The sequence below is a fragment of the Ursus maritimus genome, unplaced genomic scaffold, assembly GCF_017311325.1.
Source record: "Ursus maritimus isolate PB19 unplaced genomic scaffold, ASM1731132v1 scaffold_27, whole genome shotgun sequence".
Taxonomy (NCBI): domain Eukaryota; kingdom Metazoa; phylum Chordata; class Mammalia; order Carnivora; family Ursidae; genus Ursus; species Ursus maritimus.
The window spans coordinates 33,533,669-33,546,775 of NW_024425230.1; the positions used below are offsets into that span (position 1 = coordinate 33,533,669).

General features: G+C 56.9%; 1 protein-coding gene across 4 annotated transcripts in view; it reads left to right on the forward strand.

Annotated features, from left to right (window-relative positions):
• Positions 1-5,093: 5,093 nt before the first annotated feature.
• The window catches only part of TLE3 (TLE family member 3, transcriptional corepressor), a 45,638-nt gene continuing 37,624 nt past the window's right edge, over positions 5,094-13,107 (forward strand). For all 4 annotated transcript variants that reach the window (XM_040643045.1, XM_040643044.1, XM_040643046.1 and 1 more), the window contains exons 1-3: positions 5,094-5,172; positions 5,624-5,687; positions 6,716-6,760. In XM_040643045.1, the coding sequence (XP_040498979.1) occupies positions 5,667-5,687; positions 6,716-6,760 (66 nt within the window). In that variant the 5' untranslated portion in view covers positions 5,094-5,172; positions 5,624-5,666. The remainder of the gene's footprint in view (positions 5,173-5,623; positions 5,688-6,715; positions 6,761-13,107) is intronic.

A 13,107-nucleotide genomic window follows, 5' to 3' on the forward strand; every position in this document is an offset into this window, starting at 1 on the left:
TGGCCTGGTTACTTACCTCCCTCCCCTCTTCCTGTTCTGGGCTCCGGAGAGCTGGGAGTGATGCTGGGTGCGCAGCGAGTAGGATTCCGGAGGCGGGAGAGCTGGGCCTGTGACTCTACAGCCTGACCCTCAGAAAGGGCTGCTAATGAATGAAACAGTGAATGAATAGGAATGAATCAATGCCTTTCCTTCGGCAAATGCTTGCACGGATCCTCCTCCCGCAAGCAAAGGAGGCGCTTGAGCTGGCTGCCCTGGATTCGAATCCTGAAACTTCTGTTCAGCTTGGGGCAAATTCGGAGCATTCACAGCCTCTCTTTTTTACTCTATAAAATGGGGCTACCAGCCAGGCAGCTTCCCTCTACGGCGTGAGGTGAGGACGAAGAGAGTTCTCGTTTGGGTAACAGAGTCCTGCCTCGTGCATAGCAAGCGCTCTAGTGCCCTAACCATTCTTGACTGCGTGGCGGGCCCTCCAGCTGCGCCCTGCCGAGGAGGCGGCGCTCTGCAAAACCAAGTCCTTCTATGTAGCCGCGCACTCCTCCAAGGTGTGGCGCCCCGCGCAGGCGCTGGGGCTCACAGGTGAACTAGAGGGGAGTCCGCCGTGTAGGAGTGTCCGGGCTGGTGGGGTCTCCCGGATCGCCGACGTAGTGCAAGAACCGTGCTTAAGCCGGGGACAGAGCTGCTGGCTCTTCCGTCCGCAATCCGAGTAGACCTGACCTGGGGGCCGGGAGTACTCGGCCGACTGCGAGCGGGCGTCGTCGGAGCCAGTCCGGAATGAGATCGAGAAAGGGAGGCCGGACGAGGCGCATCTTGAAAGCATTGTGTTTAATAAATCCAGGCGAGACGCACACCCGCTACTTCCCCCTCCTCTTGGCTCCCAAATCGAGACCTGCTGTGGGATCCCCAGTTTACGGGGTCTTAAAACCCCCTCCACTTTGATTAGCAGCTTCAAAGAGCTCCCTTTAAAGTTTGCCCCCTCCCTGCCCCCACCTTCCCTTTTACAAGCCACCCCTCCCCCATCTCTCCTTCTAGACTTCTGGAGGACAACAACAAAACACGACGCAAGTTTGGGGCGGGGAGGGGAGGGGAGGGGAGGGAGAAATCTTCAGGTTTCCTCCTAAACGTGGGCCGTAGAAATTACCTGTTTCAGGCGTGCGCAGGAGTCAGAGAACCGTGGAATTTAGGGTTTTTTTCTTTCTTTTTCTCTTTTTTTCTTTCTTTTTTTTTCTTTTTTGGTTTGTGTGTGTGTTTTTTACCTTTTATTATTTAAATTGATACGTTTCATTACTAGGGAGAAAAATAAAATATTCCTTTGATACACAAAATCAAATTGATATTTAGCCTCTGCTTACTTTTTTATGCATGGCTCCTTTATACCACATGGTAGTGACAGATTGTTTGAGCTGGAAGGAAAAGCCATTCAAAGCTAATTAAGCAGCCATTCCAAGCACTATTTGCAAGCGGGAGGCTCAGAAGCCTCGGCATTTGTCAGCGCTCCCCCACCCCTCGTGGTTTTGACTGACAGCTCTGGCCGTGGACTGACAGCTCCCTGCAGTTCCACCAATCAGGAATGGAGAGCCCCCTCAGCGGTCTCTGATTGGTCTTCCGGGCCTTGCTCGGGGGCGGGGTCGACGGCTCCCACGTGGGGGCAGGAGCGAGAAAGGGGCGGGGCGGGTAGGAAACGGGTGCGCCCACCCGTGACGTAAGGGGGAGGGCAGAGAAGGGGGAGGGGAAAAGGAAGCTCCAAAGAGGAGCCATTTTGTGTCTAATGAATGCTGCGGCCAGATGCTCGCATCTGTCGAGCTGGGCTTCTCCCTACCCCCCCTTCGGTGCGCGCCGTACACGATTTATGTTTTTATTTAGGAAAATAAATAAATGAAGAGAGGAGCGCGGTTCAGGGCTGGCGGCCGGAGCGGGCGCTGGGAGGTTCAACTCCGAGGCGGGCGCTCACGTGTAACTCCCTGCGCACCGGCCTCCGAGCGCCCGCTCGCTCTCAGCTCCTCATTAAGATGCAAGAGCGAACTCCAGATCCTAATGAGGGGAAAATATAGATCCGGGGGCGCGCGGCCCGCTCGCTCGCGCCCGCCACCGGCCCCGGGGTGCGTGCGCTCTCATGGAGATGCCGGGGAGGGACCAGGGCCCCCTCCACCCCGGGGCCCGTCCACCGGCGGTGCCCGCGGGGGTCTGGGGCGCGACCGCGCCCCCACCCCCCCAACCGGGCCCATCTGCCCCGATCGGCAGATCGAGGCTACCGGTTTGCGGGCAAACTGGCCCCTGGAGTCGAGTGGCCTGTGCGACCGCGCGGGGAGTCCCGGGGCGCGGCGGTGGGGGTGCGAGAGGAGCGCACGGGGGCGATCGAACGCCTGCGCCTCCCGGGGCGTCGAGGCTGGCGGCCGAGACACCCACGGGCCGGCACGCGCGCCCCTCCGCAGGCTTCCGCCGACGCGGTGACACCGCCGCGAGCAGGCCTGGTAAACCGGGTGGGAACGGGGAGCTACCGGGCCGGGGCAGGGCCGCCTCCCCATCCCCTCCTCCGCTCCCCTGGCCCCAGCGCGCGGTGAGGAGCCGCGAGAAGGAGCCCCGAATGGGGAAAGCGCGAACTGGGCCGGTTGTCCGCCGGCAGCCGGCCCTTCCATCTGCGCTGCCCGCCAAGCAAGAGTTCCTCAGACTTCTCGCAGGCAGCCGCCGCACATCAAAGACGCTGTTTATTTGGCTTTCTGAAAAGAAGGACGAATGAACAAAGGAGAAAAGCTGGGGGCCAGTGAGGGGTGGGGGTGGGGGTGGGTAGGAGAAGGGGTAAAGAAAGGGGCACCCTCAGTTCCCAACAAATTTTTTAAGGTGGGAGGCAACTTTGGGACCCACCATTTTATCAGTCTTAAATCTTGCGAAGTGAAAACATTGAAGTGACAAAGTGATTCTGTTTGTTTTATAGTATCTAATTGGGCTGCTTTGCAGACCTAATGAGATTCGAGGGAGGAATCGTTCGCCGCCACTGCAGAATAAACTGATACATTACTACCAGCCACAGGTTTTGAGGACCGTACAGCTTGTCTTTTTTTCTTTTGTTGTTATTTCTCTGTTTCCTCTCTTTCCCCCTCCCGCCAAATAATTATTTGCTAGTAGATCGTGGGGTGGGGGGAGGAAAGAGAGAGGCGGGGGAAAAAAAGTCTAGCAGCCCAGGACTATAATATATATCTATTTATTATATGTCTTTCGGTTAATTCCTGATCTGAGGAGCGCTGTTTTTCACTCCCATGCGAAAGTCACCAGCGGGTAGGGCCTGATTGCTACTTTTCATGCATAGTTTTAGACACAAGAGGGCATTGTGACGTCGCGCCCGGCGGCGCCCAGTCGCAGGCCGAGGCTGATAGCCCCACGTGGGGGCCCCGCGCTCCCATTGGCCAGCGCCGGGCGAAGCTGCCACATTATTTTGTTACTTTTCAGTCCCTATTTGGAACTGCTCTCGCGGCAGTTCAGACCTCGTGCTCGTCCCCCTCGCCTGTCTGTGTGTGGTATCCGCAGGTCCCGGGCACTTTTTTGGCTGTGTGTGTGTTTGGGGTGTGTACTGGGGGGTTTGTCGGGGCGCGGAGAGGAGAGCCGGGCCGAGGGGAAGGAAGGAAGCCGCAGAGCTCCCCGGTCTCGGGCTGCGCTCTCCTGCCTGTGCGCTCCGAGGCGGTGGCGGCGGCGCCGAGCGCTCCTCGGTGAGGACGCGGCGCTGGAGCTGGGAGCAGCGAGGACCCCTTTGCGGAGGGAGGCTTCCTGTGCCCGCTGGAGTTACGATGCCAGGGCGGCTGATTTGCACCTACTGAGCCTGGAGTTTCCTCCTCGGCCCTGGGAAGGGCTTGCAGCGGCGGCGGCGGCGGCAGTAGCAGAAGGAACAGCAGGCTCTCCTCTCCGAGGGGGGGCGTCGAAGCGCCCGCGCCGGGCTCCCGCCCTCACCCTCCGGCGCTCCTGCGGCCCCCAGCCGCCACCTCGGTGCTTGCCTCCTTCCTCTTCTCCCGGAGCGCCGCCTCTGGGATCGGACCCGCGCGCCCCGGATGCTGGGGCTGCCTCGGCGCGCCCCCCTCACTGCGCGAGGCGCTGAGTGATCCCAGAGGGGGCCCGCAGTCGCCCCAGGAGGGGACCCCGGCCTCGGGACCCCGCGCCGGAGCCACCGGGGATACGACAATGTCCGCGCAGCCCCCGGCTCTGACGCGCTCCACGCAGCGGGGGGAAGGCGGCCGGCCGCAGCCCGCCGAGCCCTAGGCGCACAAAGCCCGCGCCCGCCGCCCGGCCTCGGCGCCCGCAGACGACTTTGCCGCCTGCTCCGCAGCTCTTTGTCTCCACTTGGGGCGGGCGCCCGACTCTGGGATTTCGCTGCGAGAGCGGGCTGGGGGGGCCGGGGGCGAGCTCTCGGTTTCCCGGCCGCCCCCCGCTGGGGCTTGGCTCCCCCTTCCCCGCACGTCCCCGGCTGGAGCTCTCGGCGCTTCCACGCTCTCGGAATCACGACCCCTCCCTGCCATGTATCCGCAAGGCAGACATCCGGTGAGTAATTGCAACTCGGTTTATTTAAGCATCTATCATGGCAGGGTAAACGAGGCAGTTTATCTGGCACCTCCATTTTGCTTGTTGCTACCTTTATGGTGTGTGTGTGTGTGTGTGTGTGTGTGTGTGTGTGTGCGCGCGCGCGCGCGCGCTCACACAAAGGGGATGGGGATGGGGGGGCGCCGTTGAGAGAGGTTGTTAATTCCGCCCGAGTGGCGTGGGGGGCTGCCTGTGTTCCAGCGGAACTGTTTGTTTTCACGTTGTCCCCCGCCCCCCTCCCAAATCTCCCTACTCACCCGGCTGTCTCCCAGTCCCTGTCTTACTTGGGAATGGGAGCCCATTCGTGCAAGAGATGCAAGCCCTGGCCGCTAATGGGGAGGGATTTGGGGCGCCCCCCCCTCCAGCCCCGACGGGCAGCTAAGAAACTTGCTGGGAACGTTCTGGGCTGTGAGGGTGGCCTCCCGGGTTGGGCGGGGGGAGCCGGCAGAAGCCGCCGAGGGGCTGGGGCAGCCTGGAGCCAGGTCTGACGCCCCCCTCACCTGCTTGTCCTCCCGGACTACTCCATCGGCGGCCAGGGATTAAATTCACGGTGGCTGAGTCTTGTGACAGGATCAAAGACGAATTCCAGTTCCTGCAAGCTCAATATCACAGGTAAGGCCGGTGGGGGCCGCCCCGGGGTGCGGAGGAGGCTCCCATGGCTCCTGCTACAACCGAGACGTGGGGATCCAGACCCAGGCGGCAGGGCAGCCCACTCCCCGCCTTTTTCCTGAACGCCTGGCGCTTAGACCCCTGCTGCCCGCCGCCTCCCGGCTCCCCGTGCCGCCCGCGGGGCCCGCGGGGTGAGGGTCGGGGTCGCGGCGGGCTCGCTCTGGGTTCCGGGGGTCGCGAGCTGGGCCCCCCTCTTGTACCCCGCTGCCCCGAGGAGTCGCGGCCGCGGGGTCGTGTTGCTCCTCCCTCCGCGGCGGACAGCCCAGTGGTCAGTGCGGTGTGCTACCAGAGGGCGTCAGGAAGGGGAAAAGTGGCTCGCGGAGGCCCTGGCGCTGGACCCTCGGAGGAGGCCGCGCGGGCACCAGGCCTGAGCCGGCTCCTCCTGCCCTCGCAGCCTCAAAGTGGAGTACGACAAGCTGGCGAACGAGAAGACGGAGATGCAGCGCCATTACGTGATGGTGAGAGGCGGCCGCGGGCCGGGGTCGGGGGGGGGGGGTCCTGGGACCCTGAAGCGGGGTCCCCCACATGCCGCGGCCAGCCCGCCACAGGGCAGCCCTGGGAGCCGGTGTCGTCCGACTGTGCCCCGACCCTCCACCAGCAACCCCCCCTCCTTAGCCCGGGCCACTTGCAGGAGGGTGGGTGAGAGGAGGGGCAGAAAGAGAAACCCAAGTCCAGGCGGGGCGCTTGAGCGCTACCTCTTTGCCCCTTTCATTTGTGTTTTCAAGGTTTCCCAGAGGGCTGGTTGCCCTATCTTGGCTAGTAAGATAGGATTGGATCAGCCCACGTCAGGGTTGGATAAAATCTCTTTTAGAGACCTCCTGGGACTGTTTGGAAACTTTGCTGCTTTGCAGCCCTGGGATCTAGCCAGAGTGGGACAGAAGCCCTCTCCCCCTCCCCCCTGCCTCCCCCTGGGTTTTGTGAGCCTGGAGGAGCCTTGTAAAGCCCTCTGCCTCCATTCCCCTCCCTCCTCAGGGATACCCCAGCTGAGAATCTTGTCAGCCTTGGGGCAGTAGGTAGACTCTCGCCCTTTTCCCAGTGTCTGTTCCAGTGAGTTTCAATCTTGTGTTTGTGAGAGGACACGCAAGGCACTTAAGCGCCCTCCCTGCACTGCTTTCCACATAAGAGGCCTTCGACACATTGCTAAATAACTCTCAGAGGACAAGAGGGTCCCAGTGTACACACGATTCCCTGTTGAACCCGAACCTTGTATAAACAGGATATATGGCACATGCGGTGCTTGTGGGAGGGAGGGCTCAGCTCTTCGCGTTACTGCATATATAATGGTCTGTGGAGACGAGAACAGCACTCGCCCCTCGTCAGCTCTTAAAACCCTCTCTGTAGCTGGCTTGGGGGTTTGGGTTGAACTTCTTGAGCAGATGTTATCATAAAAGTATGGCTTGGCCAGAAACCTGCCCCCAAAGCTGATTTTGGAAAGTGAACAGATCAAGTGTGTTGCCTGTTAATGGCCCATTCTTTTTACTTTTAGTACTATGAGATGTCCTATGGCCTGAACATTGAAATGCACAAGCAGGTGAGTGCTTTTCTACTTAAAAAATCTATCTGATGGTTAAAAACATACAAATACATGGGTTTCTGATAGGCCCTCCTGTCTGAAAATGAGCCTGGTCCTTCTGTTCCTCCTCCTCGAAGAGCGAATGGAGCCAGTCTCCCAAATGCAGGGTCTGAAGCGTTGCTGATTTCTTGGACATGTTGAGCTTTTAGTAATCGAGCTTGTGAAATTAGTCCTGGTCTTGGATCTTGGTGGAAGATAAAGGAGCAAAGGGCAAGTTGTACCTTCAGGATCTGCTTTACAAACTCCTGAAACCCGGAGGGGGCTGGCTGGCCGCTTTTAAATGTTTTAATGTAAAATTCTCGAGAGGAAACGCAGGAGGGATGTGTGTGTGTGTGTGTGTGTGTGTGTGTGCAAAAAATTGATGTTCTGCCTTGATAAGATTAAACTTCAAGAGTCTTAAAAGCCAGGCTGAGCTGTCAGAATTTAAGGGCACAAGCCACTAACTGCTGAAATATATGAATCTGGGATGAACTGCAGCCGGAATGCCTTACAGTTCTGAGGCCGCTTTCTCCTCTCTATCTTAATTTGAAGGCGGCCGGGTTCCCATTTTACAGAGAAGGAAGCCGAAGCGGAGAGGTGAAGTAACTTGCCCAGGGGCAGCCTCGCCAGGACTTTTTGAGATGGCTGGTAGTTGAGCTCAGCTTTGAAATCCTGAAGTCAAACCAGTTGAACGAGTGTGCTGTTTGATGGATATGTAAACTACCTCGTATTGTCACTCTTCTAATAACAGTATACCTCCAACCGAGCAAATACAAACAGCCTTTATCTCCGTGCATATCTAGCTAGTCCCGGGTGCTAGGCTGGGCTGTGGGAGAGGCCTGTTTGTGTATTTGTGTTCCAAGGAGAGGCTGCCTGTAATTTGGCTTGGCCAGCGATTAGAAGTGACTTGGCACGAATAAATGGCGCAGGCCGGTTGTTCTTTTTAACAATTGGTGTTCTTGAAATCTCAGAAAGCTGTTGACTCATTCTAGCCTTTGGTGACCGTGACTTGAATGGATTTTCTGCCTTAAATGAAGAGTCGTTTACAGGGTCTAAATTTTGTTTTTTCAGGGGGCAGGGACCCGGGCAGGTGACCCAGGAATGCTTGTAGCTTGCCGCCTGCTCCAGCGGCTTCCTATGGAACCTTTTGAATCTGTGGTTTCTTTTCTGTACTGGAGGAGCCCCCGTGTTGGGTGGAGGGTGGCCAGAAAGGGGCCTGAGTTTATGGAGCATTGTGGCAAGCCATCTGTGGCTTCCTGAGGGATTATGAGCTCCTCAGGAAGGCGCAGAAAGGCTACCAGGTTTTTACTTTTTGACTCACGGAAATCATAAGCAGACATGGCTTTGTCCATAGAGATGTTTCTCTTCTAAAGAATGAACTGGAGACATGTTCTGCCCAGCTTTCCGTGGTACCAGCCGAGTCTGACTGGTCCAGTTAGAATGCATGCCTCGGACCTGGGGTCCCAGGTGTTCAAGGACCTGGAGGTGTTATGGACGATGCCACCTCCTCCCTTTCTCCGCCCCCTCTTTTTTTTTTTTCCCCTCAGTGCTTAGTATCTTGGGTGTGTTTAAAGAGGGTAATTGCACCCAGGTTTAAAATTTATAGCAACAGTTATTCTAAAAGCTTCGTAATTAAGGTGTAATACGTCGTTGCATGTTGAGGTCTGCATGGGTGGTGTTCCCCACGTCTGTGAGTGAATGGTTCTTTGGCACAAAGAATTCACCTTGGCTGGTGGAGCAAAGGTGTTCCCGGAGTCCTGGGCGGACTCTGAATTCTGGAAGAGTTAACCATCTTAACGCCTTTGGTGGTGGCATTGGCATCAAGAGCAGCTGTGTGCATCTGGGACCCTCTGGCTAGTCCCCAGCCGGGGCTCTTAGGGGGAGAATGCCTGAGGTTTGGCGACACAGTCTCCTGCAATCCTCCCAGCTGCCAGAGGCAGACAGATGGGATCTTTGCGCCCTTTGGATAGGCCAGGAAACTGAGGCTTCGGGGAGGCCAGTGGGGCAGAGATGGGACTTCAGTCCAGGCCTCTGGATTCCTCCACTGGGCGCTTTGACCCCGTTTGCCACTCACCTTTGCCTTCCAGCCAGTTCCCCTTGGCTTCCCAGCATGAATGAGTGTGCTCTGAGTGCCAGGGCCTTTGCAGGGTTTAGGGCACTGTCTTGAGTTGGGTGAAATCGCCCCATGGCTGTGGAGGAACAAAGAGGCAAGGAGGTGAAGAAACCGGGGCGGAGAAATGCAACCCTGACCTAATGGGGCCGGCCACTCCCTAGGCTTGCGAGGGTTCTGCAGAAGAAAACCCAGCCACTAATTGTAGTGTGGGTCTTGGGTGCATTTGGCGGATGGTGGTTAGGCCTGAGCAAACAAGTTTATCAGCTGACCTGTTTAGCGGTTGACTGGTGTTTTATCTGCACACACAATCAAGTGACTGGAGTGCTTGAATTATTCATGCAGTGTCCTGCCCTCTAGACTTGACTGTTCGTGTGATTACATCTGCCTGGAACAAACAGGCTGGATTCTTCATCTTTAAGCTTAGGGGTGGGGGGTGGGGACTGGCTGTACCTTTATAAAATAGGTGAGCGCCAGAGCCAGCACCTTGGGAAATGTGGGGGTCGTCAGCCTGCTCGCTCGCACCACACCCCCTCTTTCCATCAGCCGCCACCACGTTTTTTTTTTTAAGGCTCTCCTTTGCTGTCTCTATGGGAAATGCCTATTAGATGGGAACCTCAGGTTCTGCCAGATGGGCCCCGATTATTGACAGAGGGCAGCTGGTGAGGCACGGCCAGCCCATTTTTATTTTACGGAGAGGTTAAACTCACCGTGGCTGGCTCCTTTCCTGGCTGTTTTCTCTGTCTCCTTCTCGCTCTTTTTCCAAGCTGTCAAATCCCAGAGAAGTAATAAATGGGTTTTCCTCCTACTCCTCTGCCTACCGCCCTAATTATGGCAAAGCAAAGATTATAGAATCACGGGCCAGGCCTCAGCCTTCAAGGGGTCACCCACCTCCTCCAAGCTCCTGCTTCCAGGCAGAATGTCAAGGGTGATTCAGCGAGGCCAGGGAGGCGATGGTGGCTGCCCAGCTCATCGGTTCCCATCCTGTTCCTGCTGGGGCTCTCCAGTGTCGGCCACTAGTGACAAAGCCGGCTTAGAAAGGAGCACCCCAGAGCACCTGTTGGGCGTGGGGTTTGAGGCAGGAGAAGCTGGGTCAGGCCGTCTTCACCCTTCCCTGGTCAGCGCTAAGGTTTCCAAAGAGGTCACCCTTTTTCTGTAAACCCAGAGGGAGCAACCCTTCCTCCAAGTTTCTTTCGGCATCCCAGAACTGGGAGAGCCCTCTGGCTTCTCATCCAGACCTTCCACGTTACAGATGAGGAAACTGAGGCCGGGGAGGGGAGCTGAGCTAACCCAGTCCCGCTGGTTAGTGCTGGGGCTACTCCTGTGGCCTTTCGTCCTGTCCCCACGTCTCTGTTTAGCAAGACTCAAGAAGTGAAGCGTATTTGTTTACTAACCAGTCTTACTGTGGCTTTAAGTCTTATTGCTTCTTTCTGCCTTTTTATCTCAAGAGGCTAAGGCTACAAACCCGGCTATGCCAAAGTACAAAGTACCCCATTTCGGGTTGTATAACCATATCAGCTGAACACTTTTTGCCCACAGCCCTCTTCCGAATTGCCAGTTACTTGCACAACCAATGATTCGATGTGCGTAATAATAAACCGAATGCATAACTAGCAACCCCAGAGGTAAGGTTCACTGGCGAGGTAAAGTGGTAAAACCTGTGACCTTTTTACCCAAGGATACAGAAAGCCGCGAACACAGGGCTGAAGAAGGAGATGGCAAATCTCCGTCCCCTCCCCTCTCATCCCCTGAGTAATTAGGGGCTTGGCTGGAAGATCTCCAGGTAGGAGTTGAAGTTCTGTGACCATCACTTTTGCAGATAGCGGGTGACCAGAGGGAACCGGCAGGTGGCGAGGTTACAAAGACCCGGCCCAGGAGTGCCTGTTGGCGTGGCATCTGGGGTTGAGCTCAGAAGAGATCTGGAGTAGTGGTTTTTGGTGGCACCCAAGCCCCCCTCCTGGGCCCTGGTTTGCACCTCACCTTTCCTGGCTGGTCACTCTTGCCAAGGACAGTCTTCCAATCCCACAGCTCCGCTCACTGCCTGGGGCCCTGCTGTGGTCAGCTTTGGGGTCTGCTGAGCTCAAAGTCCCCTGCCCCTGCCCCAGACTGCCTTCCACACCAGGCTTCTCCGGACCCCTATTCTTCACTGCGGAATGAGCTGTACCACGCGGGGTTCATATGTTTGATCATGGGGATGACCCAGGAGATGGGCACACAAATAGCTCCCGCTCTTACTCAAGGACGCGGAGCCTGGGTGGGAAACCTGGCTTCTTAATAAGACTCCTTCCGCGAACTCTCCTGGACCAGAGGCCCCTGGAGGGCACAGAGCTCTTCTTTTCTCTCTTCAGATTCCTCCTCCTCCACTTATTATAGGAAGGGTCTGGTCTATGTCAGAGGCCCTTCATTTCCATTTTGTCCTAGGAGTGAGTCAGTCAGGGAATGAGCTCCCTTTTCCCTCCTGCATGGACAAGTGTTTTTTATCCAGATCTGTTTGCACAAAATACCAGGACACCTGGGGCGAAAAGGTAGTCGAGGCCAAACCTCAGTGGGCTTTCCCCCTGTGATCCGGCGTGCAAGTGCTGTCCTTTCTCACCCGTGAGCATCTTGTTTTTTGTAGCGATGGAGGGGCTGGTGGAGGAAGCCCCTCGGCTGGGGTCTGTTACGTGCACGAAGCAGGTGCTCAGTAAACACGCCGGTTTTTCCTTTACTCCGAATTAACTCGGGTTGTCAGAGGGTGGGATTTGGATTCCCTGAGCTCTGGCGGTAGGAAGCGAGGGTTTTTAATTGTGGGTTGGCCACCAGCGCTGCAGGCTTCCTCCTACGGCTCAGCATCCAGTTTCTTCATCAGGAAAATGAGGGGGTTGGATGCATGCCAGAACGGTTATTAGGGGCCTGGGATGTGCTGGGTGTGGGCTGGGGCTGGTTACACAGCCGAATAAGACACCATTCCCTGGGCTGGGGATTTGGCATCTAAATAAGTCATGGCAGCGCAGTGAGGTAAGTGCTAATAGGGCCCAGTGTCTGTCACTGGAGGAGCACCCAGGACAGAACAACTTATTCTTCCCCGGAAAGGGGAGGGAAAGGGGAGTCGGGTCAGAGAAGTCTACACCAAAGGGCTGATACCTGAGCTGAGTCTTAAAGGGAGGGCAGGGGTTGATGAGACAGAAGCCAGCCACCGAGAGAGAGAGAGAGAGAGAGAGAGAGAGAGAGAGAGGAGAGAGAGAGAGGAGAGAGAGGAGAGAGGCCTCTCTCTCTGTCTCTCAGTGGCAGCCACTCTTGGAAAGGCCAGCGGAAGCACAGTCCACAAGTTGGAATGGCAGGGGGTGGGGCTGCACTTGGGGAGTGAGGCGAGGTGGTGACATTTTGCAGCAAAGTGATCTCCAAGGCCTCTCTGCTCTCACACTCCGACTCCACGACTCCACGGCTCCAGGACTCCACGGCTCCCTCTGTCCCCATATGGCTCTGCAGGGCTGGCCCGGGGCCATCTGCCCCCGGGGCGGGCCGGCGGGCTGGAGGTGGAGGGCAGGGGACGGTGGGGGACGCCTTGGGCTGGCAGAGGCCTCCCCCGCGCCTGCTTCGGCACCCCAGCATGCCTCTTTGAACTTTCTTCCCCAAAGTGGCCTTGCCTCCTCTCCCGGGTGGGTAATTCTGTAATGACTGGTTCTGACCCGCCCCTCCCCCATATTTAATTCTCATCAGCCAGCTCTCTCCACTTTGCTATTAATGATAGCAGCCGCAAAATAGCTTTCAACATGCCATTGACAGTCTGGTTTAAGAGAGCACTTGAAGCAGTGCTAGACAGCTGAAAGCACCCATAATTGTGTACCAGAGTGAGAATTGCGTGCTCGAGGGCCTTGTTTTTATATGCTTAAAGGGACAATATCTTGTTTTCAACAAATGCTTTCTGAGACTCACAGCCAAGATGCTGGGTCCTCTCGCACGCCTCTCCTCTCCCCTGGCTTTTTCTTTCCTCTCTCTTGCCTTTCCCGAGAAATGTTCCCCCCCAGGTTGGGGCTGAAGAGAAACTTGGGGAAGGGGGCATTTCCTGCCCGCACCTAAGTAAGGACTGTCCGGTGGACTGGTTACTGTGAGGCCTCCCCCCAGTGCTGCCTGCCCCCCCCTCAGCCCCAGCCCTGCCCAGTGTTTCTGGGGGAGGGACTAGGAGTGGTATTCTCCCCCATGAATTGATTTCTTGAGTTCTTTGGTTGGCTAAGGA